The sequence below is a fragment of the Chroicocephalus ridibundus genome, chromosome 4 (genome assembly GCF_963924245.1).
Source record: "Chroicocephalus ridibundus chromosome 4, bChrRid1.1, whole genome shotgun sequence".
NCBI lineage: Eukaryota > Metazoa > Chordata > Aves > Charadriiformes > Laridae > Chroicocephalus > Chroicocephalus ridibundus.
The window spans coordinates 93,080,543-93,107,943 of record NC_086287.1 but is presented as its reverse complement, the minus strand read 5'-3'; the positions used below and the strand labels follow the sequence as shown (position 1 = coordinate 93,107,943).

The window sequence follows — 27,401 nt, the reverse complement described above, 5'->3', positions numbered from 1 at the left end:
TTTGAGGAGTCACCAGTCCTCAGAATTACAGTTGTTAGTGATAGCAATTCTTAGCTATCAGTATTCAAATATGCAACTATTCAAATTCAAAGCATGTATGCATGAAGAAGTGATAAGAAACCTCTCTCCTTGCATACAAAAGAGTGATTTCTGTAACCCCTCAGTGTTCTTGGAGCCAGATGAGAATGAACCTGGAAAGCACATGTAGAATAATCATCAACTTGCTGGCCCTCCAACAAAATGTGGAGCCAATAAAGAAGCCTGTCCAGGCACAAGTTGAAAATTAACTACTTGGTTAGCTCCACCTCTCCAACCGGGAAAGGGTGCTCTCAAATTTTTTTATAAGTAGTTCTGGAGACTCCCTCAGTTATCTGAAGCTGTATATCCACGGGACTATTTTCCTCTACTTCATGTTGATAGGTCGCTAGACTCTGGAAAGCTCCTCTGGCTGTTTGACTAACTGAAGATTTTAAGTGCCAAGGTGATAGCAATGAATAGTGTGAAGGCAAATACGCTGGCGCATTTATACAAGCAGCTGAAAACTATCTGGAGTCCCCCGTCAGTGCCAGCACGACTCTGCAGCCTGGCCGCCTGCACTCGTAAAAACAGGAATGAGGCATGTAAGTGTATTTCATTTAATCAAAATAGTACTGGATACCTGCATAACATAGATGCATCAGTACAAAGACAACAAATGTACTTTAGTGTTGCTCTCCTTTCTTATTTGTCAGCTAACCAAAAAGGGAAATTTGAGAATGTGACTGAAAGATTAAAGAAAACAGAGTGAAAGGAATGAGAGAGAAACTAGAGATAGAAATACCTTATTGAATTGCATGATTTATCTCCATGAGTAGTATTAAAACATTGCTCTTTGTTATTTCTGCTGTGTAAGTGTTATTGGGTTGTTTGTGATTTTTCACTTGTAACTACAATGAAGTAGCATACTATACAACAAGTAGTTTTTAACTTTGTCCTGCAAGGTTTTGCTGGTTTTCATGAAAATTGTTTTTATAAGTGTAATTCAAAGAACATTTTGCACAAATTGATTCTGAGTGGCTTTGACTTCAGACATTACAATGTTTAATTTTGAAAATGAGGCCTAATAGAAGTATAAATCACAAAACTCTCCAAATGTGGTGTACAGAACTACAATGAATCACTTCCTGAGATGCAGGACGCTACTGGAAGATGTCAAAGATTTAGTTATTTAAAATAGTGATTAACTTACCTACAAATAAGATGAGGCCAGCCAGAGACTGCATGTCTACTTGCCTGTGTGCAGATAATGTCAGCTGGAGCAAGAGTAAAGAGTATTTATTTTATATCTAGGAAATCCTTTTGTTTCCCTTTTTTTTCCCCCCCCCTCTGTAAATGTATTCAGCTTACTAATTTTTCCGAAAGAACAGCCAGATCCCTCCTTGAATACTGAGATGTGATTCCCTTCTATTTAAATTATCAAATGACAAAATTTGTATTTACTTAACTGATGAGAAAACAGCTGATTTTGTGACAGATATAAAACAGAGCAGAATGAAGACAAGCACAAGGGTTTTTTTATATTGGAAGCTACAAGAAATATTCAGTAATTTCAGTATTTAATAGCTCTGCACCTGAAATGCATTTTGGAAGATGACGCCAAAATACTTTCTGCCACTGAGTGACTAGCATCTCAAAAAAACTGGTAGATTAGCTGCCAAGTGCAATGTGCGCTGTGTTGTATGTATTCCTAGGCATGGAAGCTTTACGTGATATATAGCATGCAAGCTTCCCTGTCACTCAGCACATCAGAAATAATTCAGAGCGCTTTTTATGAAGACACAGTATTTGTGATGTTTTTCAGAGTTCTCAGTCTAAATTTTCTCCCTTTTTTTTTTTGCTACTCAGAATAGAAAATGTGAATTGTATTCTGAAAGCTTAAAACAGAATGGGTACTTCAATTGAGTAGCATAATTTGTTAACAGAGCACTTCACCTTCATTTAAAAAAAGGTGCCTTTTCAATCTATAGAAGATGCCTAATTCTAGAAGCAAGATTAGCATTGAATTGTTTTACTAGTGACACAACCAGAAGAGTGAGCCTAATTCCTAATAGAAAATTTAAATGAGTCACACCTGCATCCATGACAGTATTTTTTCCTATTCTGACTGGTGCAGAGCTTTCTTAGTACAGCTCAAAAGTCTCTTAAACTTCAGCCACTCTTAAATGTAAGCCCACTCCACACAAGGATGCGTGCAGATGAGAGAACATACTCTAATAGTCACAAGCAATGTCTATATCACTCCTTTATCTGCAATTTATTAATAAACTTCTTCAGCATTGGAGATTCAACAGCTAAAAGAAAAACCTGTGCCGGTAAGAGTAATGCTCATACAATACTGCTCATCGTGTGCAGTGATATGAAGTACTGCTTCAGAGCGGAAATCTAGAGAATCCACTGTAATTGTGGTTTAAAATAATGTATTTTTATTCATTAGTTTTTATTATTTATTCATTATTTTTATATTTGAAGACATAAACTAAGATTGCAAGTGAATATTCATTGCAAGTCCAACTACTTCCAATTTCAGAATATAAATCACACAGACAATATAAATCAACATTAAAAAAGCAATGAAACCCAAGCACCATCAGCACAGATTCCTTCTACACAGTTCCTAATTCTTCTACTTGTTCAGTATTAATATACGACAAACCTTTATGGCCTATAGAATTGAAAACTTCAGGAATGGAACATATTACAATAAAGTGTTATGTTTCTGTTTCATCAGTGAAAATATTACTTTAGGAAAATTATTTTAAATTGTTCAGTGGAGTAAGAACATAAACTGGAGAAAAGCTGAGATCTCTAGATCTCCACATGTGATGGAGAAAGTAATTATTTTATGGTTACCCCACATCCACCCGTTTCCAGTAAGGGGCTAAATGATGCCACATTTTTTGCTGTGGACACTTGTCCATGGGGACCCATACTGAGAAACCAAAACTCACTTCATGGTAACAAACATTCCAGGAAGAGATCATAGAACGCTGTTCCATCATAAGACCATTGATGATTAAATTAACTACACTAGCTATCTAACTCTTTTTACTCACATTGCTCTTTTCAATTTAATGCAAATGTTATTTATTACTTAAATCTTTCTCTACTCCATGACATTCATGCAGGAAATGCCAAAACAAACTGATTCAGGAAAGCACTATCTTTGGAATGCCTGGTTTCATCTGCCAGTGAATAGACACCAGCTCTGAATAAGCCAACCTGTGGGTTCCTCCATCTGGTGGCTAGACCCTGTGCACAACATGCATTCAAAGCAAAAAGCACATTCAATTAAATTCCGCTATTCACAGCTGACAGTACAAACAGCCCTTTCAGTGACAAAAACTTGATCAAAGAAACGGTAAAATTGGACCACTGAGCTCTTAGGTAACGTCTTCAATGTAAAGTTCACTATTTTCCTGCACTTCATCTCTTTTATCTTCCCTCCCTCAGCCCTCCCACTCACAGAAGTAGTCTCTCACCGAGCTGGGTCGTGATTCTTTCACTTGGCAGTTAACTCGGACATTTGCTGTGAGGACATAGGTTAAACAATTCAAAGGCTGACACTTGCCAGTGCCTTTTCTGCGTTCCCCTAGTGTCCCCACAAGGACAAAAGTATTTTTCTGCACTTCACTGGGAGAGAGCTCCAGAAACATAGCTGAGAATCACGGCTTGCATGTAAAAAACTTCTAGTGACATGGAGTACAGCAATGGATGTCTGTACCAAGCTCTGTGGTATCTTGTAACAATACATGAAGGCAGTGGTTTCAGACACCTTTCAATACAATAGGGAGGGAGCTGCTAGAAATGCTCTTCGTAAGGATTTTTAAGGCTATGGAGTATACCCTCACCCTACTAATTGCCACAGCAGACTTGAATGGCTTTTTTCTTCCTTATCCTTTTAGAAGAAGTTACAAGAAAAACACAATCCTTCAAGGCTTTTTTTTTTTTTTAAAGAATAGTAGAAGTACAGCAATGACACACAATCCAGGTGTGCCATCTCCAGGACTGCACATACAATTGCAGTAACTACACAAATTGTCCATGAGATATCTTCTAAGCCCTTTCCATGCTGAGTTACTAAGCCTGCATACATAATTTTAGCAAATATTTTTATACAGAAAAGATAAAGCCTCTGTTTGCTTTACCTTGCCAACTGGAATTACCTCCTCCTTATCTGGACTTAGCCTCAGCCACTGCCTTCTCATCCAGGCTCCTATCTCAGCCAAACATTCTGGAAGCAGAGAAAAGCTCAGCATTTCACAATCTGCTGCTGCTTTCCTGTTGAGCTTAGAGTACTCTGTCAGTTACATCCGTTTGATAAAAAGCACTAGACTGTTTATCAATAAACTGGCCTGCATCACAGTCCAAATCTGACATCAATTCAGCAGAACTTTCAACACCTTGTCACAATGGACCTTAGCCAACCACTGCTGCTACCCTCCAAAATCTTGATTCATACTAAAAAGCTTCAAAGAAATCAACCTATCTTGGATTTCCTCTGTAATATTCAATCCAAGCGGATGAAGCAGAGCCACAGCCCTTTAAAGTTTAAAATGGTTCTTTATTGAGTTTCAGTTGTATGTTTGTTTTTATTTTTCTAATTCAGAATGTGTTGCTATGGAAAGCACCCCTGCTCAACCTAGGATAAAAACCTATTTCCTTCAAGTGGGTGGGGTTTCTCAATTGTTCCCACCATGCCGTATTCCCTGATTTACTTCAGAGCTGGGTGAACCTTGTTTGAAAATCCCCGTGTAAACAAATCAAAGTGCTTTATTCAACAGGTCTTCTTTGTTTTTTCCTTCTTAAAGATTAAAACCATAAAGACTGAAATCCACCAACGCTGAGTCATTTTACCCCTCATTCTCACTTGACAACTACATTAATTAATTTTCATACTCTTTCTTCTAATTTTGTAACCCACATGTGAGAACTCTCTCCTCCCCAGGACAGTTAAAGGGAATTTAAAAATGAAACATTGAAAGATGTTTTGTCTCTAAATCAAGTTTACAACAGTGTAAATTGGCAGTAAATGCTTTCATTTAGCTGAATTTATTTTGGATTTTTACCATAGAACCATGGCCTTCAAAATATTTTCTTGGAAATCGTGTTATAAATTATGATAATCCAGTAATATACACAACCTCTATTTTCATCTGGATCTTGAATCCCACCCCACCGCTTTTGATACTTGTATCAAGGCTAAATGAACCTTTTAACAATTATTCCAAATAGACTTGTTAAAGCATCCACAGCTGCAATTAATTATAGAAAATAACTAAAAAGATTGCGACTATTTGGATGGCTCTATACATGTACTTCAGCTGCTAAAGGTAGGAAAAAAACCACAGTGCAAATGTAAGAAGCCTCCAAATACTATAAAATTAAATGGAGCATCACTGTGTCTGGAAATTTCAAAAAAAATAAAATAAATCAAGCACAGATTAGGTCTGTTTGTGGCAGATCTCTCCTCATGGGTGACTCACATCTTGGTCATGCTTCTTATATTACAGTATTTACTATAACTGCTCTGACAATACCATAGATACGTATGTAACAACGGTAAACAATAGACTAGACCGTTCCTCAGTGAGCTGATTGTAAATGAGACATGCATAAAGCAAAGCGTGCAAATTGCATGCTACCTTAATTCTCACTATTCTTACCTTTTCTTTTTTTTAACTTTGCCCATTTGAAAATAGACCTAGTAGATGAGGTTTCTATTTCTTTTTCCACACAGATTCTGCATCACTTTAACTCATCCAGTAGAAAAATAGTCAGATTTCTGGTTGTGGTGATCCCTATACACAGAAACCATTCTCAGCTCAGGAACAAGAGAGAGCACAGCTGAAACCTCCCAGATGGTCCAGAAATATAACAATTTTGGAAAAACATGAGAACAACAGAGATATTATAATTCTGGCTGCTGTTGTTCTCTCTGGCTAGCTGCATGAGAGCCATGTCTCTCTTGCATAAACCACCATCTCTAACTGGGACATGGCCAAGGAGAAACTCTGTTTCTGAAATGGTCCAGAAAAGAAGATTTTGGCCACTGGGAATAGGATTTAGGCCTTATGGTTCCTTTTGCACAGGTAGTTTTTGCCTTTCTGTCTGCAGTTTCCAAAACAAACCATCTCACTGCCACTGAACTCATATTTTAAAGGGTTTTCTTTAACCCCCCAGAGAAGAAAAGTTGGTTTTTTTATTAAACGCTGAAGTTTTACTGAAATTTATGCTCAGTAAGAAATAGTATGTGCATGTAAAACTGGATGCAGATTCTGTGAATGATTCAGAGGGGAAACAAGTGTGTTGTATGTCAAAGTTATTTCTCTTTAGTTTTTTTTTTGCACCTGAACAGCCCATCATTTCCGAAAGCCTACGCCATAAGAACTTTCCTTTGGTTGTGCTGTTCAACCCACAAGAAATGACTCATTCTGTTCAGCTCAGTAGCTTTATAAAAAAGTTTACATTTTCAAAACTTTGCAGGATCAAATCCCTAAAAGCTTCACAAGGTCTGGTCATCTTAATGCCACAGTCTAAAGCAGCGGGGTTTGAGGCTTTTTTTTCAATTTCTTTTAACATACAGAAAAGTGATAGTTGTACAGAAACTAAGTCATGCTCTTCAACAGCAAGCATCTACACTATGATATAGGGCATACATACATTAGTTAATGTGGTAGATTTGACTTCTAAGCTGCCCAAGATTATCAATTGTATCTACAGGACACATCACAGAAGAACAGAACATGAAGGAATGACAATCTTGTTTTGTTAGTAGATGAGAATAAAACCCAGTATCTCCTGTTTATGCGCAGAATTAAAGTATCTGAAGCTATGTCTGAGCTAGCTTCCTGCTGCAATTAAGCACAAAGCTTATATGGGGTGTCTTCATGACCAGGAGCTACCTATTGCTTATAAGTAGCTTCAGCAACAGACAGACATGTCTGACCTGTGCTAAATACAGTTGCCTAACCATGATTAATAGGCTATTAAACTGTGATTAGGCCTGAATGAATAATGACGTTTAAGGGCTACAACTGTTTTCAACTTCATCAAGTACCTAGCTCTTCTTTTTAAGTTACAGGATGCTATAGGTTGAGGATAGTGAGGTTAGCCATCCTGAAAAACATTGAGAGTCAAACCAAGAATTCATTATGTTTGCAATTGAATCCTACTATACAAAAAAAAAGACCACACTTTAAAGAAAGCATGTTTTGCGGGAGGGAGGAAATAAAATGAAATTTAAACCCAGGTTTAACATCCTAAGATCACATGCTGTTTGTCTTTGTACGTCTCTTGATGACCTGTTTTCTGATCATGTAGCCACTCAAGGCAAATCACTTGCCAGACTTCAACCTCCTCTTACTCAACTAAGGAGTACTTTAAATATGTTATACTGTGAATGCAATAGAAATTTCTCAATGTTATAAACTAGAGCAAACGCTTCTTGGTTGGCCTGAGCTGATTATCTAGTCTTGTCTCAATTTCAGTAAACATTCTCTACGCTATGCCAGGTTCCTCATGAAAATTCAGAAGTAGTCACCCTAACAAGGTTAAAAATCCCCAAAAGGTAACTGCAGATTTGCAAAATGACTTTAAGAGAGTAACGAGAAATCTGATTCAAAGTGGGTGGCAAGATGAAGGCCTGGAGCTGAGGTGTGGGGTTCTGCTCCTGGCTGCCCAATGGACCCGGCAAAAATGAGGACACTTACTTCATCTTTGCACTTTCACCAACACCGTCGGCTTTCTAGGGACTTCCCTTTTTGCTTTGTGTTCTTCACTGGGAGCTGTAACACAGAAAAGGTGCAGGGATTAACCAAGGTTTTTAACCAAGGCCTACCTCAAGCGGTGTCAGACAAACGCTAGTTCAGTTGGACCCTTTTACCAATCCGGGGTGGGCCTATTTTGGCCTCTACACTTTGGGACAGAAGGAGTCGGGTAACGTGGCCATAATGTTAACTTTTCCTAACTTTTCTGTGCAGTTTGGGGCTGGGGCCCTGCTGTGCCAGGGCCACCCGTATCTCTGTGGGAACGAAGTCATGCTCCAGCCCACCTTCAGCTGGGAGAAACCAAAATCTCCTCCTTGAGCAAAACTAACTACACAAGAATAAATGCTACTCCCCTAAGGTGTATAAGCAAGCCCTAACGCTATCAACCCTGAGAGGAAACAAATTTTTGGCGTGAGACAAGCACAGGGATGAGCCTGACCATGGGAAATGGCGAAAACGCACCCACAGGGAACTGTGGCCTCTTCTCTAACGTTGTCACAAGATACAATGCCGGTAAAAGCCACTCTCGGCCCGCCCCTGAGGGAAGAGCGGCCGGCTGAGCTGAGGCCGCCCTCCCCACTTCGCCTCTGGCAGAGCCAGCGCCCGCTCCCCTGAGGGAGCCATGGCGGCGGGGGGGCCGTGCCGGAAGGGGCCGTGCCGTGCCGGGCTGGGCCGTGCCGGGCTGGGCGGTGGCGCCCGGTGACTCCACAGCCTCCTCCGCGATGCTGCCGCTGCTGCGCCGGGCTTGGGTGGCTGCTGCCTTACGGCGGGGGACACGACGGTGCAGCCTGGGCGCCTGCTGCTCCTACCGCCTGCGAGACGCCCGTGAGTGCCGCCGCCCTCCCGCGCCGCCGCCCTCAGGGGGAAACCGCCTCCCTCAGGGGGGTCCGCCCGGGGATGGGCTCCCTCAGGCCGGGGCTGCCCTCGCCCCTCGAGGCGAGCAGCTCCCGCCGCCCGAGGAGAGCGGGTCGCTGCCGCGAGCCCCCCTCGTTCTCCCCGTCCCGGCTCATCGTCCCCGCCCCGAGGGACCCCCGCTGCCCATCGCGCCCTCCCCGGGGCCCGGCTGAGGGGCCTGGGTCCGGGCAGCGCCCGTCTCCCTCCGACGCTTCTGAGGGGGCTTGCCGGCGCCCCGAAAGTTTGTGTAGAAGAGGCGGGGACGCCAAGTTCAGCCGGGCTTTGTCCGTGACAGTTCCTCTGCTGAAACATCAGGAAATGGCACTAACAATAAGAGAGAGCAGTGGCACTTGTGGAGAGTGTTTTGCTTGCCTGCTTCTGCCTTACCTGCCTGTGGCGACCTTGTACGGGCCGAGAAAGTTTGCCCCTTACTGAGGAAACCAAGGGGGAAGGTTGTTCAGCTGCTCCTCATGTGAGTGGGTTGTTAAAGGATTTAATTTATTTCTTTCTTTCCAAAAGACTGCAAGCCGTTGTATCTAATGAAGTAGCCAGTAACGCTGTGCTTCAGAGCCCCTTGGTTTTGGGTTCAGCAGATGGGCAAGGTACAAAAGCCTTGGTCTGTGGGCTGTTGAAGTTGGGGAATGGCAGGTGAGCAAGTGCTCCCTGTCCACACACATCTCGGTTCTGTTTTCGAGCAGAACAGCATCCCATGGAAACTGTATTCACGCATCTGCCCTGCTCGTGCTGGTTTGAGACACCCAAGCTGCCCCCAAAATTGGTAGCTTAGGATTTTACAGGTGTGGGGATGATCAGCTGTAGGTCCTGACTGTGTGGAGTAGTCTTGGTTGATATTGGTATGGGTGCTTCAGGAGCACTACAGCCTTAGCAGTGGTGTAAATTTTTGCCTAAGCACACGTAGGCAAAAGACCGGCACCTTCAGGAGAGTTTTTTTGCCTTCTAGTGGGAGTTATCCTGTGTCTGGTGCAATCTGACATCAGTTGATGTACTGGTATATAAGGAAAGCTGAAGTGGTGTGCTTAGACTCTGGCAAAGCCGCAAAACAGAAGCCACCTTAAAATCAATTGTCAATAAAAGGAAAACAATTTTCTGGCAAATAAGGGGACAGAATTTCTTTGAGGCGCATTTTGTAAATGCAGAAAGTTATCAACACAGTTGTAAGTCAAATTGGACAGAGAAGTGGAGGTGTTCAAGGACAGGCTGGATGGGGCTTTGAGCAACCTGGTCTAGTGGGAGGTGTCCCTGCCTGTGGCAGGGGGATGGAACTAGATGATCTTTAAGGTCCCTTCCCACCCAAACCATTCTATGATTCTATGAAATTACTGCACTTCCCTGTGTAGCTCTGAGTCATGCAACTGGAACGTATTATTATTTTACTTGCCTGTGCATCAGCTGACTTGAATTAGCTTTTGGAGCCAATATGCCAAAGCATCTTCTTTTGCCAAAAAGTTCTGAAGTATTTAGTTGGAAATTCTCTATCGTGCATTAGAGCCTGACTTTCTTCCTTCTCTTCCAGTGCATCCACTTTGGCAGAGTCCACTTACAATTCCTGGGGGCACCCGACAGTCTCCTATCAATATCCAGTGGAGAGACAGTGTTTATGACCCTTTTCTGAAGCCTCTGAAAATCAGCTATGACCCAACAACGTGTCTTCACATCTGGAACAATGGATATTCGTTCCTGGTTGAGTTTGATGATTCAACTGATAGATCAAGTAAGCAAAACTCAGAAAAATCTATTTATTGTCTTAATGCTTAGAAAGGAGAAATATTTGCATGATGTAAAACCCCAGGACAAATGCTGAAAATGAATATACAGTAAAAGAATGCTTTAGCTACACGTGGACTTACAGTGATGGGAATTGTAATGCAGAAGTTCTATATAGGTCTTACTTTTACGATGTACTTATTACCATGGACACTGTGCACAAATCCTCTGTTGTAGGTTGAAAATTATTCTTATTGCACAAGCCTTAATGCCCTGCCTTTTGATGAGGTCTTGTAATATCACAGCTTTGTCTATATGAGTCAATCTTCAGTCATATGTGTATGTATGTACTTAATTTTAAATGAGATTCCTATTAAAGTAATCTGCCACTTATCTCTTTTGTGGTGTTAACAGATCTATTTAATGCATTTGAAATAATCAGTAGCACAATGACTTTCAGTTGGAAAGCATATATACTTATCTCAATAAGCTTTTGGAGAATTAAACGATAGTCAGCTGCTACCACCGGGAGCAGGTGCATGTGTTCCTGTTGTTTTAGTATAAGCAGGAGTCCATGCATCTGAAATCCAATTATGCATTCTGGCAAGTTGTGAATCAGCTGTGTCAGCACGCTGACCTGAGCAGATAAGGTTTTTTTAATGCTCAATAGAGTCAAGTAACTTAAACTCAAGATATTGCTACAAAATTCAAGATTTCCTGTGTGTTGTTACTTTAAAAGTTGAGTTTACCAAAGGGTATTGCTGGTATGTATAAAGAAGGTATTTCTTAAAGGTAGGTGAACTGGTAGCAGTTGGTCAGGGATATTGTGTAGCACATGATTCATGTCAGTTACTCAGCTCGTCCTGGAGGGAAAAATTGAAGGACCGAGGACAAGTTTGAACCTGTTCGATTAGAGTAATATATGTTTAAGATTGCCGTAAGAGTTACCAGATCCTCACAGGCGATTTAGTAATGCCCTTGGGAAAGAGGTCTTCAGCATGCTAATAAAAACATATGCTTTGTCTCTACTATACCAGTATTTTTGGTTGATTGGAAAGAGGCTGATAAAACAATGTAGCAAAAACAGTAGCGGTGGAATGCATGGAGCTTTCAGGGGCTTGTCTAACATTTGGGGTTTTTTTTGGTTTTATTGCTTATAGCTCTTCACCCAGAACATTAGTTTCCAACCAGGGAATACTCTTGCCCCTGTTCACTTGAGCGCTATGATACGTAATGAAGAAACCAAATAGTGCCCTTCTGTTTTTTTAGTACAAACTGCTATTGTGTTAGTGAGGTGGGGTTAGAGGAGAGACTAAGATAGAGACATCACTTGTTAGCTCATCAGAGACTTTTATCTTACTAACTTTAGATCAGTTTTGCTCTTAATTTAACAGTCTTTTACTTTATACAGCCATACCCCGCTATCTGTTAAGGATACATTTCTGAAAAGCGTAATGTTTTGCAGTTCAATGGATAACAAAGTCTTTTTTTTTTTTTCTCCAAGAATTAATGTAATGGAGGGGAATTGCCTGCAGCAGGTTAAGAAATACGCAAGTTTTAAATACACAGGGGCAGTTTTGGTGACATAGAGGCAAGCATCAGGACTGTCAATTAGAGGGACACTGGCCTTTCAGAGGCTGGCTATTCAGAGTGCATCACAGCTCTGAAAGATCTTACCCGCTTCATCTATAAGACTTGAGATAAATCTTTAAGTGTGAGTATTCTTGCTGCCTCTTTCTGGATGGCTGCCTTTTCATCATTATCATCTTCCTCAACTGAACTACAGTCAATGAAGGGTGATGACGGCTAGTGGAGGATGGCATTAAATGATCAGTGGCAGGACTCCAAAATGACAGAGAAACAACAGATCATGGGATGTTGCTGTATAAATAGCCAGGTTTTCAAGTGCCTGCCTCTCTCCTCCACCTTTCTCTGTTTACTGTTGCTATTTCTGATTTTTCTTTCTGCCAGCTTCTGTGTAACAATAATAGAAATGCGGAGAAGGAAGCTTATGAAGGAAGCCCTTAAACAAACAAAAAAAGCAACAAAATTGAAACATAAGATCAAAAAGACAAAATGAAACGTGCATCCAGGATAGACAAAAATGCCCAACTTCTGAGATGAGGCAAAGCAGGACCTGGGCAAAAGATGAAGGTAGTGCTGCCATGGGGTGTTTGTTTATGAGCAGAGCAAGAGGATGAAGAAGAAAGAGGGTGCGGGGAAAGTATGTACAGAATGTGGTCCTGTCTGTGTGCATGAATGCCATCTACTGCAAGGAAATAAGACTGAAACAGACTAGGACTACAATAAAAAGCTGATGTGATTCTTTCCTCTGGTTGTTGTTAGAGTTCCTTTAAATTTCTGTTTTGAAATTATCAAGACTGGTAAATTGAGAGGAAATGAAATGACAAAAATGCTTGTAAAGGGACTGTAAGCTCCTGTTTGTTTCCTGTCACTTTCTAGTGTCTGCTATAGAATCTGATTTGCTAAGTATGTGAATGTGATTATTTACATGAATGTAATCACTTGTGGGTTTGCATCATCATATAATCAGGAATGGATAGTTTTAGAGTGCAGAAACTTTAATTCTGAAAGACTTGGCAGTGTGGGACACATCTTCATCCCATCCTTGAAAGTTACTTTTCTCCATCACCATTTTTTTAGTGATGGTCAGTATTGCATTTATGTGAAGAGCTCAACAACAGTGGATGAAATTAGTTAAATGTCAATTTGCGTAGCTTATTTTAGCTTATTCTTTTATCACACACAAACCTATCTAGTTAGAATTTCAAAACTGCTGTCTGGTTTTTGGGTAAAGGACAAGAAAGCTCTTAATGCCTCTCATTGTTTTCTCCTCAGCATTACAGTGATTAACTTCTTTTCAAAAGTAGCATTGGAATTATGTACTTTATACAGTGGTTTGCTACAAAATTTAACCATGATGTACAGTTAAGTAAAAATCAGCAAATGGGTCTCTACAGCTACATATTTGTTGTTACCCCTTTGGAAGTAATTATGGTCTGTCATTTACCAGCTGCTGTGATGTAATAACTAGCAAGAAGACTTTGCAGAATGATCCTCCTTCAGTTAGCAGGAAATGAGTAAAAACCAACGCTACACAGAAAACTAGGCATAGACTTTTTCATTCATGTGTTTGCAAAATGATGAGATGCCTCCTGAAATCAGGAGAGCAGATTGTGTGTTTACCCTTACTCATGGCTAAAAAGTGCATTAAAGCTTCCATAAACTCAGAATCTTGCCCATAGGCAGACTGTATGTTTAGAATCATAGAATCATAGAATTGTTGAGGTTGGAAGGGACCTTTAAGATCATCAAGTCCAACCTTTAGCCTACCCTGACAAGAGCCACTTCTAAACCATGTCCCTCAGTGCCCCATCTACCCTTTTTTTAAACACCTCCAGAGATGGTGAATCCACCACCTCCCTGGGCAGCCTATTCCAATGTTTAATAACCCTTTCAGTGTAAAAATGTCTCCTAATATCTAATCTAAACCTCCCCTGACGTAACTTGAACCCGTTTCCCCTCGTCCTATCACTTGTCAGTTTAGATGCTTTGTAGAGCGTAGCTTTAGCAGTTTAGAGTAGACACAATATTACCATATATCTGGCTGTACAGGAGATCTTTCAACGTTGGTTATGCAGTCTGAAAGCTGCATTGAAGCAGAATAGTGGGTTTGGATTTTTGTAACTTAAAAAAAATCAGAATTGAACATTTGACGCAGTGTAGTGATAATACTGGCAAAACTGGATTTTTTAAGTCTTGTATTGTCATGGGAAATGTCAATATTTTTTCATAGCTATTGAGGCATCGCTGGGATGTCATTTAATAGATACATCCATTGCTTTGTCATACGTGTTGCATCTCATAAGGCAATTCTCATGTGCTTGCTTGAAGAGAAGAGCACAGAACGTAACATGTAATCACCATGACTCTGACAAACTTTATGTGAATTGGAAAAAAACAGTAGTTCCCTTGAGGGGAGATGGATGAGGAGACTATTTAGCTTATCTTCAATTTGATATAGTTGATTCAAACTGCAGGGAAGAAGTGTGATGTGTTTGCTTGAACAATTTTGTCATAGCAAATTAAATTGTAAAAGTAGCCAAGCAATAGGGGATTGCTTCATTTAACATAGTTGCTGATTTCTTCCTTGGGCAAACTTATTTCAAGTAGGATCTTGCTGTGTTACTTGTCTGGACAATTCTAAATCATGTTTATTAATGTGTGTCTTGTTTTGTTTTTTAGTAATCGTTGGAGGTCCCTTGGAAAACCAATACAGGCTAAAGCAGTTCCATTTCCATTGGGGAGCTATAAATGAGTGGGGTTCAGAACACACAGTTGACAGTAAATTTTACCCAGCAGAGGTATGAGATAAAATGCTGAACGGTGCAAACACTTGTGGGGACTGGGGGTTGGGTCTCAGACTGTCTGTGATTATCCTGCATGATAGAAAACTCCCTATTTGAAGAATTGCAGTTTACTGTTACGGATCAGACCTGGTAGGTGCCACAGCTCATCTACTGTTGCATTAGGAAGTTCATGCTCACTGTGTTTTCTGGAGAAGAACACAGTCTTAAAATTGAACGTTGGCCCCATTACTGAAAGTTTCAGTAATGTTTTCTTCTCCCTGAATGTCCCCAGGGGTAGCTGCGGGCAAGCCAATGGCAGGCAGCAAAGTATCATTGCTATTCCAGCTCTGTCTAGATGGAGTGGCACAACTCTGCTTGTCCTTCCCCCTTTTAAAGGGGAAAACGATGAGACAGAAAGCAGACTGAGGGCACACTCAAGTCTTAATGAACTCCCAGGTCCCAGCTAATGTGGTGCAGATCAGGCAGACAGCAAATACTGAGGTAAATATGCAAGCTCAGATCTCAATTAAAAAAAACAAAAACAAAACCAAAAAAACCAAATGCAAGTGCTTTGCCTCTGAGCTGCAGTGAGCTAAGAGTTCATAAGGTGTAGGATCTGTTTTCTTGGGAGCATGGTGAATGCACTGCATCTCAGCTGCTGTCTGTAGTGGACCTCCAAATCTCCCAGTCCTTAGCTGCCTTAAAATCACTTTATTTCTCTGCAAGTGTTTAGTTATAATAAATAAAGCACATATTGAATACCCTTTTAAAAAAAGTATTTAAAGAGAAAATGGAAGATTATTTAATTCTCACACCTATACCTGTAACTCAAGAAGTCTGGTCCTGCTTACGTTGTATACAATAACTGTCTGGTGTATGTGACCCCAGAGATTTGGCTAATGATAGAAAGTTTATTCCAGTTACAGCAATATTTTTATATGTTTCTTAAAGTCATTAGAATAATGTACAGCAGAGTTCTGTGGTAATTTAGTGGTTATCACGATCACTTTATCTTCTGGTTTCAACTTGTAAGCGATTATTAAAGTAGCAAAACTTTTGTGATTAAGTAACTACTAAGGCAGAAAAAGAGTCAATAAAAAGGATGGAGCCAATGGGGAAAAATACAGATTAAGCTGCTGTTATGGTCTGAGAAACCCACACAGTCTCCCACAGACAAAATCCCTTTTGTATGTTTGAAATATAGTTTATGGGTCTTTGGCTGTTGTTTAAAAAAAAAGAAAAAAAACAACAACAAAAAAAAAAAAGAAGGGAAGCACCATTATTTTCCAATAAAATTTTGGTCCTCGTTTTTGTGGTGTTTGATTTCTGAGGTAGCTCACTGCAGTGTCTCAAATTGTCAAGGACCAAAAGATCAAAAGCCAAGTTTCTTGCTATCATTACTGTGCTCTGTGCATGTGTTGATTTCTGATTCATTTATATTTCAGTTGCATTTGGTACACTGGAATGCAGTTGTGTACCCAACTTTTGAAGAAGCTGTGATGGAAGGTAACGGCTTGGCTGTTATTGGCGTGTTTTTAAAGGTAATTTCACTTTGTGTAATAAGCTGTAATGATGCCTTTTTATTTTGTTAAAACTGATTTAGGACAAAATACCTCTAGATTGTTGTTGTTTTCAAAAACTACTGATTAAGGTAGAAATGTAGAATGTCAGCTTAATGATTCTCTAACTCCTACCTGTCTTCTGCAGCTAGGAGCACATCATGAAGGGCTGCAGACACTGGTTGATGCCTTACCAGCAGTTAAACACAAGGTAAGTATTTTTAAGTGTCCCACCAGTTATCACACAGCAAAACTAGCGCAGTCATTCAACCTAAAGGATACTTTGAGAATAGCAAAACACTAATAAATGCTTTCTTCCTTAGATGTCATCAGGGGACCTGATTGACACATTGGGTGAATTGCTGATTATACTGAAGGGGCAGAAAGCTAATTATTAAGGAGGAATTCTATACTTTAAGCTTTCCAAACCTCTTGATTTAAGAAATCATGCTCTTGAGATTGTATCCCCGTAGATGGGCATGCACATGTTTAATGCTTGACCTCACTGAAGCTTGCCCTTCTGCTTCTATGAAAACCTATGACACTGGATTAGCTTTTGTATGTTTTTTAACCGGAAGGAACTCTCTGTGAAGAGGAGATTATGTTTTGCCTTTTTTTTTTTTTTTTTTTAAACTGTAAGCTTTCTGCGAGGGGAATGAGACGCTTTCTTCATAGCTCATTTATGACTTCTGCCAGGAGAGGGAGTGCTGCATCTCTGATAGTGCTCAGAAGCAGCTCACGCTCCTCTGAGTGCCCCTTCCTTTTTGAAAGTACACAAGAAAACCACACATCAAGAATTTTGCTGGCGTGTGAGCACATCCAGTTGAAGTTGCTGTGCCGTTATTTATCGCAGTAAGGATTTTTTTAATCCAAATAAAACAAAGTATTTATGGCAGTGCAGTGCAAATTCTGCCAGATAAATGCCAAACAAGTCAGTTCAGTGCCAAAACGACCCACAAAAATCTGTGAATATACATCCATTATGAGAAGATAATATTTTACAGCATATGAATTTGAAAGAAACTGAAGATCTTTTTTTAAAAAGAAAACCAAACAAGTAGTATCAAACATTAGGCTCATCAAGCTGCATGTGGGCTGCTCTGAAAGAGATCTCACTTCCAAAGGGTGTCAGTCACCCAGCAACTCATCAGCACTTCATTTAAAACGTTTGAAAACTTGCTGCCTTGCCAGCGTTATCACTGACTTAAGTACCGAACCCTGAGGAACAGCACCCTGGTGAGGAGGAGGAGGAAGGTCAGATAATACCTGTTCTGATGTTCTTGCACCTTCCTCTCGTACGTGACAGGTGAAAGCTCCCATCTAGGATCTCTTGTCCAACTCCCTATTTTTGAAAAATTCTCTAACATTTCCCATTCTCAGTGGGGAACCAATAAAGCCTATCTAAGGAAAAACAGGATCTTCATTTCCTGCACTGCTAGTGTATCCTGGAAGTACCCCAGAAGTAAAATGTTTGTGTAGGAAATCTAGGCTCTGAAGCTCCTATGTGCTGTCTGGTATCTCACTTGTGGGAGTGCACATTCTGGAGACAAGAATACGTGATGGGATTTAAATAAAATTTTAGTCCCCCTCCCTCTCCCTGCTGCCTAAAATCACGTGGTGAAAAGTAAAAGTGCTACTGTTTGCAGTCTATATGTCAGAACTACCTGAACTTATTCCACCATTTATTCTTTCTTTTTCCTGTTTGCTTCTAGCTCCCACAAAGACGTAGTCAGTTGCTCCTTCACGCTCCTTGTTTCTTCTGCACTGAATTCCTAATGGCTTGTGGGGACAATGGAAATGTTTAAATTTTGTCTACTCACTATATGCCTCTTATACATTAAACCCAGCTTACCAATTTTTTACAAGTTTATGGGGTTTTAAATTACTATGTTATGTAGATCATTATTAATATTCACAATATCTAATTTTGCATATGCGTATATAACACATACAGTACTTAGTCTCATTGTTAAGATCTTTTTAAATCTTCTGTCATTTTTTTTTCTGGGCCTTAGGACACTGTTATCGAGTTTGATGTCTTTGATCCTTCCTGTTTGATACCTTCATGCCCTGATTATTGGACCTATGCAGGCTCTTTGACTACTCCCCCACTTACCGAATCGGTCACATGGATTATTAAGAAGAAGCCTATAGAGGTTGATGAGAATCAGGTAAAACTCATGCTTACGTTTCAAATCATACCATACCTGTTTGACTGCCTGCTGCCACGAAGGGGAGGATGCACAATGGTAGTTGCTTACCAGTGCCAGTAATTGTCTGTGAATACACAGAGATCAGTGGCTGCTTCACCCCCAGTATTTGTCTGGGGAGGTGTCCTGACATTAACAACAGCTAATATTGAAAGACTTTAGACCTATTCAGTATGCTCTCCAGCTCTCCAGTAGAGTTTTATCTTGATTAACAATGCCTTATGCTGGAAGCTGACCCTTGAAAACTTCTATGGTTATTTACTGGAACACTGCATAATTTTGCTCTCTTTACCAGGACACAGCCCTTTTTGTGGTAGGAAGGGAGGAGAAAGGGCAGGTTTTGTGAAATTCCAAACTATGACCTTTTGTGCATATTCTTGATAGCTGTGTGCATTTGCACAGAAATTTTGGAGAGACTGCAAGGGCGAATCCTTTGTTCTTCCCTGGGGTGGGCTCCGAAGGTACAGAAGGGATGGTGGGTGGCTCTGAGTCCTTCACATGCCATTCTGATGGCGAGAGATAAAGCGAAGCCCACTGGGTTTTCTCCTTTGCCTTTGTAGGCATGTTTACTCTGTATTTGGCTGTACTGTCCTTGAATTCCTCTTTTTTTATTCCCCTTTAAAAAGGACAGACAAACAGAGGTTTCAGCAAATGTTTGTGTTACAGAAGTTATTTCAAGTGGAGAAGCTTGTGGTCAATAGTCTGTTCTGACACCAACCCAAACTTGTCTCCATATGCCCTCTACTGCTTTTAATTTTAGTAGTTCATGTTATTGCTTGGTAGATGTAGGCACAAGTAGAAAATGGTCAGAAGGAGGACTCACTAGAACTATACTACAGTTGTGGACTTTGTTGGAAGTTGTCAGGATTTTTTTGTCTATTCCAAGGAGTGGGGTACTTTGAGGGGCATTACAGTATAGAAAAAGTCTAGGAGATTGTAGCAAAGCAAGTAAAAATGAACAGCGCCAAAAAATCTACCATTTTTTCATGGTTTAAGAGGTACTGAAAGCTATCTGTGCATAGTCCCTGGTTTTTGAAGCTTTGATTAAAAATGAAGTGCGAGTCCAACAACATGAGGCAAAATACTGATTTATTTTTTTTTTAATACGACTTTTGCATGGAGCTAGTCCATCTAGAAAGTCGTGCTCCAAAGGAACACTAACTGAAGAATAGGCATGTACGTCATCTTAATGTTTTAGTTTACATAAAGGAACAGGACAGGAAGAACTGAAGATTGTTAACAGAGCAGAGAGAACTGAATGCATAGTGTATCGCTCTTCAATTGAAAATTTTTCTTTTTTTTTTTTTTTTTCCCTTGGCTCTTCTCTCTCATTCTTTTATGGCATAAAAAGGCTCATAGTTTACTTAACATTGTAATGCCCTTGTGAGCATTAAAAGCTGATCTGCTGCATACTTTATTTTAATCCCCAGTTATAAACCACTAAGAACAACAACTATGTAGACTGTTGCTTGTTGAGGTTCTCTCTTTTCTGGGTGCCAGCATATGCATGTCTGTATAAGATAACAGAACTCCAGGAAGAGTGTAAATTAAGAAGGTTCGAGAGACTTATTTAAAGATAGCATATGTTCCAGTGTTTGAATGGGAATCGGTTCTGTCTCAGACATGCCACATTTGAGATTGAGTTTGCCTGAAGATGGCAAATGACAGTTCATCTTCTGCATTGATGTAGATGATGGCATAAATTTTACCAGCAGGTGACAAAGATGTGGCAGAAGTTTGTGCTAAACTTTCTCAGAATGCAAATGTAATAGTACCTCTGATTATTTTTTTTTCCAAGCATGAATTATTGTGTTTTGTTGTGAACTCCAATAATTCCTCAGTTAGTAAAGTCACAAAATCGGACATTTCTCATCCTCAGCTGGAGGCATTTCGGATGCTGCTCTTTACTTCAGATGGTGAAGAAGAAAAGAGAATGGTAGACAACTTTCGCCCTCTTCAGCCATTAATGAACAGAACCGTCCGTTCATCCTTCCAAAGCAGGCATCTCTTGAATACTGAAGTACAGCCCAAGGACCATGCTGAGCAGATCAGGCCATAGATGATCCGTGAAATGTCAGTCCGGACTGCAACGTTATTTTTTTAATTATTTTTCCTTTTTCTGCAGTGTGTGTATGCCGTTCCATTTCACAGCCAGGCAGTTTCAGTTCTGCTAAGCGATGTTTGACCTCCAGTAGAGAAGCTATGGGTTTTTTTAGTTTGCTTTTTTAAGTAGTAAATAATATTAATCCTTAACAAATCGACTTGTTTTAAAGCAGGGATCAATAAGGAATTATTTTGACAGTTAAAGGAAAAATAAGGGCAGGTGACCTCTTCTCCTGCTTCTTTTCTGAATTGTTCAGTGTCTCTTCAAATGCTCTTTCAGTGACTGGCATGAATTGATAATCCCAACGAAAAACATGTTAGCAAGCAGGAAGTGTGATGAAGTGAAAAGTACTAATTGGGTCCTTTTGTGTAATTGTTTCAGAGGTTTGGAAAGAGAACTAGAGAATCTAGTCACATATAGAGAGACATTTTTATCTTCATCCTTTTTCCTTGGTGCTTAGGATGACAAGAGGAGAAGGGAAAAAATAGCTTATAGAATCTCCCCTCTTTCCATTCTATTGACTGTCTGATCCACGTTTGATATGGATGCCACAAAATGTCCACTTTCTCTACACCACAAGCCAGAATACTTTTTCTAAAACCTTATAACAAATGTAGAAGCTTTTAGCTTTGGCAGCATTTACTTTTCTGTATTAATAATGTACCAGGAGGAGAGAGCAGAAGAGAATTCACCAATATCTCAAGATTGGCAAGAGCAGCAAATTAGGCGAAAATGTCCAATTGATCCCGCGAAACTGATCACATCAAAGGAAAGCAAAATTAGATAAGCCCCAGCTGACCCTCCCAATGGGAGCTGGGGGCGGAGGAGGGGAACTCAAACAATTTCTGAAAGCTGATCCAGTGCTAGGAGACTATGGACAAAACGCAGCATTCAGTAACTCACGGAGCACCAGTGCACTCTCTTCAAAGTTTTGTCTGAAGATCTACTTTTCTTATGAAAAGAGTTATCTAGCTTTAGGACAACTGGAGACCAGATTGTATTTATAGCACCTTATGGTAATGAAGTTAAGTGGTGGTTGAAATTTATTTGTGGACCAGATGAAATGGTTGTGTAAAGTGCCAGCTCTGGAGCCTTATCCTAGACTTACGGTCCAACTGCCACAAGTATCTTCTACCTCTGAAGCATACTACTGCCATAATTTTCTCTCGAGCACCTTTCTCACTGGCTTTTTATGCTGTACTATATTTAACAGTGTGCCTGTGCATGAAATTCATGTACCGAATGTATGGTCAGATTTTCTGATGAGGAGCAGGTCTGTCTGTAAACCCATGACATGATCTTGATTGATTGTATTTGAGGAGTCGTCTCGGAGAAGAGATGTTACTTGGTCTGCTTCTGCCAGTAAGCAAAGTCCTGGTTGCTGGTATAGTTCAGCACAAGTAATGCCAGGACACTGGCTTGTCAACGCTAAATTCAGAACTTTAGAATTGATACTTTTTTTTTTTTCCAAGTCCAAGCGTTCAGTTGAAAAGCACTTTAACACTTTTTAATGTGACTCTGATGATTTTAAGGCTTTTGAATTTTTTGGTTTAACCAATTAAGTGCCCAGGTCATGCCTTCTCTTCCTTAATAGCTCTACCTCAGGCTGTTGTTACGTTGCAACAGTTGTGCCTTTCTCCTTTGCCAATTTGAAATGTGGCCACATAACTTTAGAGTGTCTCTACGTGATAAGTGTAAGAAAATCTCTCTCCTATCCCAGTGTAGTATACTTATTTTTACTATATAGTATATTTAACATGGCAGTATATGTCTTCAGTTTCATTACCTCTCACAAGCCTTTACTGCTTGGTTGAACCTTACCATCTTGGCTGAACTCTGTAGAACTCTATCATCTATACCAACTTGGTTGAATTTTACCATCTCAGTTGAACTATACAGTCTTTGGTACCATCACACAGATTTTTATTTTTTTTTTATTATGTTCCTGGTCCGCAGAATCTATGCGGATATAAAATTAATCAGTTTTAGCACTGATCACTTCAAATATCTGGAAACAGGGACAACACAGAGAGGATTAGCTCTACTGTGCTACAAAAATAAGTTTTACAGGGATTTTCTGTTACAGTTATTTTGCTGGGTTTTGTGTCTTGCATTTACATGTTAGTGTTCTAGCATCTCTGGTTAAGATAGGCAGTATCTCAGTTGCAGGGCGGATTGTTGTTGAAATTAGCAGTTTAGAAATGAACAGAAAGGTTTTGGGGGGAGCTTTTTTAACTGTTATGTTACAACGACTGTATTGGCATTGTAAAAGCTAACTTCAAGGAAAATAGTACCGTGTGCCTGCATGGGTATGTGAAACAGGAGATGGGATATAATTCTTTTCCCATATTTTGCCGGTTGCGTGTGGGGGAAATGATTTGATTGTTAGACTAGAGCTAATATTTGTAATGATGTTGCACAACTAAGTTAAACTCTGTTTGAAAGGTGTCTGCATAGGAGTCTTAAGGCTCTTCTTTCAAATGGTACAATACAAAAGGGTCAAAGCACACATTTGTACTTGTTCTTGCATCGTAGTCACTTCTGTTACTTAATACTGTACTGAGAAGCATTCCTGTGGCAGTACGTACGAGGAATTAAAGACTATAATAGAAGTTATTTTAAGGACAGCTTACTGAAGAGGGAGTAGAAGGCTTTTGAACATAGATCTGCATCTATGTTCTGTTAAATATTGCTCTTATCAGAAGGCTTGTTCTTGGTGACTTTATAGCTGGAATGACTTCATTTGGTGTTTGAATGTTTGCTGCATATTCCCACATTCCAGAACTTTCACACCAGTGCACTTCAGGTGTATGCCACCACGTATACCTGACCAGCCTTTTCTTGTCTTCTGTCGTGGATGGCTTGCGTTGGTATTTTTACCGCAAAAGTCTGACAGGAGTGTATCTTTTGGCTTTGAAAGCTGTAGAAATGGAGATTGCTTTGATCTCACGAAAATCTGCTGAGTTTTAGTGTACTGGAATTCTACATGGCTTACTTTTGAGGAAGGGTCCCTTATTCTGCTCAACTTCATAGTCAATGGTATTTGCTTTAAAATTTGAATGCCTTGAGTTTGAATGCCTTAACTTGTATTTCTTGGCACATCTTTGTGTTTTTTTTTTTTCTTTGTGCATCTTGTTTTCGTGGCAGTTATTACATTGTGTATTTTAATGTATGCTATCTGCCTAATCATAATTTACTGAAATAATTGTCTTTGCAGACAACATATGTAACAGGGAATGCATTCTGTTCTCCTAGGATACAGGCCTTTTTTCTCAGTTTTTACCTGATATAAAGAAACTTCTAGCTGCTGGATTTTAAACTGTTACATTAGCGTGCGACTATGCAATAAAGAAACACAGAGAAACCTGTGTCTGTATCTCATTGTGTAATTAAGCTCTCCAAGTTAAAAAGTACTTTTTTTTTCTTTGTCAAGAAAATAATACAGTTCCTCCTTGAGAATGAACCAGGTCATTATAAATGGAGTCTAATCAGATGTCAGACATTCTGTGATACTTAAAAGCCATGAAAGACTCTGCTGAACTGTATTATAATTGAAATGAAAGAACAATGACCTCTCTGTTGCTGCTGTAGTGATGGAAGGATATCTAATTTTTTGTTACATTCAGCTAGATGCAGCATGCCGTCTAAACTGGGATTCCAAATTTTGAAGATATTTGCTAAATTTGATGCTGATCGTTAAACTCGACCTGTTTGACTAAGCTCATTTTTCCCTTGTGTAATTGGTCTTGATAAATCTGAATGTTGATCTGATGTGTGGTGTAACTCTCAAGAGTTTCACGTGTAGTGGCAGTGGCTACAAGAATCTTATCAAGTAACCTGAAGAGAACTTTGAGTAATATAGATTCCTTTTCTTTATTATGGCTGATGAGGTGAACTAAGCGTTAATTTCTCAGTGTCACTGCTTAGCCGTGCTGAGAGTCTAGATATCATATAGATATGTTATGCTTAGCTCACTTCATTCAAACAAGCTTCCACTTCTTTTGATGGGCAAAGTAGGAGATTACTTTCCTGGTTAAGGAATTCACCCCCTAAAATAACTGTAGGTGATACTTTTATACAAGGCCCCCCAAACCGTGCTATTTGGTACCCTTTGTGGTAGGGAAGCCATTTCAGTATGAAGAAAGAGTGGCACAGGTTAAGAGTGAGGCCAGCTCCACTATTACAAATATTTAAGGGTTCTAGAAGCTACCACCACTGCCATTTACCCAACAAAAAAGCTTAACAGGTCCTGTATTAGTATAGCTGAGGTGTTTGCTAAAGAAATGGCTTATTTGGTTCCAGCAGGCTGTCTTATTTTGATCAAGGCAGCTCTCCCGATAAATGGTTAAGAACATACACATTACTTCTAACAAATGGCCAATTTACTTCTGATATTGGTAATTATTTGTTTTTCTGACAAATAATTCTTTCCGTCTTTCTTTTTGATGTGACAAACTTGAAGTGCCTGAGTATTAGCACATGGAGAACTGATTGTATAATCAAATAGTCTTCAAAGATTCAGCGGAATAACTTGGGGGCCTGAAGAGAGTTAATGTTCATGCTCAGAACTGATAATAATACTTAGCATTTGTGAAGTGCTTTGAAGATATAAAGCACTATATGAGCAGGTATTTTCTCAGCCATACAAATGGAGAAACAGTTGCAGAATTAACTCCGACTGATTAATTTGCAAGGCAGGCAAGTATGTGATTGACTTTAAATATGGTAGTTCAGTGGCTGCTATTCCACTGCTGCTTGATCCCAGGATTTCCAAATGGAAATGCTGTCAAAACTGAGGCTGAAGTCTGCAAATTCTAAGCTGTCAGTCTACTAAGAAATTCCCTTTCGGAAGAACTGGTTGCAGAGAGAAAAAAGATAACTTGGTCCCGTTCTTCTGAAAGTCAACGGAAATTTCTGTGAATTAGGTTGATATCGGGTGTTAAAATGCCAACAATCAAGCAGTTAATTTATTTGCCTTAAGGTAAGAAGTTAGTCTAGAGCACTGGTGAAGAAAATCCACCGATGAGTGATTCTGTTCACCCAACTATACAACTGAGTTTAAGCATTCATCCGAAAATATTGGAAACATACATCTTATTTCCAGTCCTGTCTGCTGGATCCTGAGGTAATGAGGCGAACACAGAGACAATCCCGTATGTTGTAGGTAACCATTTTTTTTTTTCTGATTCTGTGGTCCTGTGAACATTTTGCCTAGGATAAAGTATGAAACACAGTAATAAATAAATGCTGGTAAATCTTACTTTGAGAAACAGTCGGTTTAGATTACAGCCATATAGCCTCCGCGATGGGGCTAACGTTAAGCTGGTAGACTAAAGAAAAGCTTTTGGGGTTTCAGGAAAATTGTGTGATAAATACGTTTTGCTGTTTATTTTTAATTAATTTTCATAGTCTTTGAAATCTCTTCAGGATCCCATTTCTCTTTGAAGATGAGAAAAACATGCTTGGCGCAAAGGTAATTTTTGTCTAAGCTTTCTCCCTAAATACAGATGCTTCTATAAATCAAGAAGTGATGAAGGCCATGTTACGGCTCTGGGCTGTTGTGGCTAACAGCCACAAGGTGTCAGGTTCTGATCAGCACTTCAAGGGGCTGCTCAGGCTTCCTCTAATGGTTGGAAGAAGCATGATGCCAATTACCAGTGCGAGATGCCTGAAAATGTTATTAAAATGTGCCATCTTTCCCCAGAATGCATGTTTCACGCTTCTCGGAGGTATCTTGCAGAAAACCTGACCCACCCTACTGAAGCGTGTCTGAAATTTGCAAGGAGGAGGATGGTCCAGGGAGGAAGGACACGGACCTTGGGTTTCAGAGCTTGGGCACGACTCCTTGTGTGACACCAACTAATCACTTGCTGAGAAACAGCTCCTCAAAGGTACCGCTTCCAGCTCCCAGTGGGAATGATTGCTGTTGGGAAACAGGGCTTCCAGGCTTTAGCCTCTGAACTCATCTCCTGTCCCACCAGGACAAGAGAGAATCTGAATTTGTTGAAGAATTTGTTCCTTAGGCACTTCCATGAAGTATCCAAGTAAGTCTCCTTGGGTGCAAAACTTATGTTTTGTTGAAGTATGTGACAGAATGCTAGAAGTTGTTCCTCTTGCCTGCATGCTTGCCAGACTGGTGAATTTTTTTTTTTTTTTTTGGTAAACAAGTCTTTTTGGTGATCTTGGCATCTGAAATGACAGGCACATTTCTGCAGTGCCCCTGCAGAAATGCAGGCGATGCGGCAGCTGGGCCTTGGCCTGCGCTTGTGCGAGCGTGTGGAACGGAAGAGTGCGGTAAGGGCACTGATGGGGCTGGGGGGGGGGCAGTGGGAGACGCGGGTTTTGCAGAAATTGAGGTTTACCCACGCAGACGCAGAGATACGTCTCTCCTTTGTAAGAACGCGCAGCCCGGCCTAAGCGGGAGAATGAATGGCAACAAACCTCCCCTGCTGGCGACCGACAGCCGGGAGCCCCCCGGGAGCCGTTGGGGGCCGCTTCGGTGCCTTTGCGCCCCCTCTCCCTTGGGGCGCGGGGGGGTGTGTGTGTGTTTGTGTGTCGTGCGAGCCGCCCGCGCCCCGAAAGAGACCGGCCTGTTCCCGGGGGGCTGCCGGCTCAAACCGGGAGCATTGCAACACCCCCCAACCTTCCTCCTCCTCCTCCTCCTCCTCCTCCTCCTCCTCCTCCCGGAAAGGCGGCCGGGCCCGCGCTCCCCGCCTAAGCGGGAGGCGCTCAGC

At 40.5% G+C, this 27,401-nt stretch overlaps 1 protein-coding gene across 2 annotated transcripts; it reads left to right on the top strand.

Annotated features, from left to right (window-relative positions):
- Nucleotides 1–334: 334 nt before the first annotated feature.
- CA5A (carbonic anhydrase 5A) lies at nucleotides 335–22,903 on the top strand. 2 transcript variants are annotated; one of them, XM_063334796.1, is made up of 7 exons: nucleotides 335–620; nucleotides 10,234–10,431; nucleotides 14,691–14,809; nucleotides 16,240–16,335; nucleotides 16,502–16,564; nucleotides 18,369–18,524; nucleotides 20,443–22,903. In XM_063334796.1, the coding sequence occupies exons 1-7, from the start codon at nucleotides 491–493 to the stop codon at nucleotides 20,620–20,622; spliced, it is 942 nt and encodes a 313-aa protein (XP_063190866.1). In that variant the 5' UTR covers nucleotides 335–490; the 3' UTR covers nucleotides 20,623–22,903. The 2 variants fall into 2 exon arrangements, with proteins under 2 accessions (XP_063190866.1, XP_063190869.1); XM_063334799.1 differs by lacking the exon at nucleotides 335–620 and adding an exon at nucleotides 8,407–8,630.
- The last annotated feature ends 4,498 nt before the right edge of the window (nucleotides 22,904–27,401 follow it).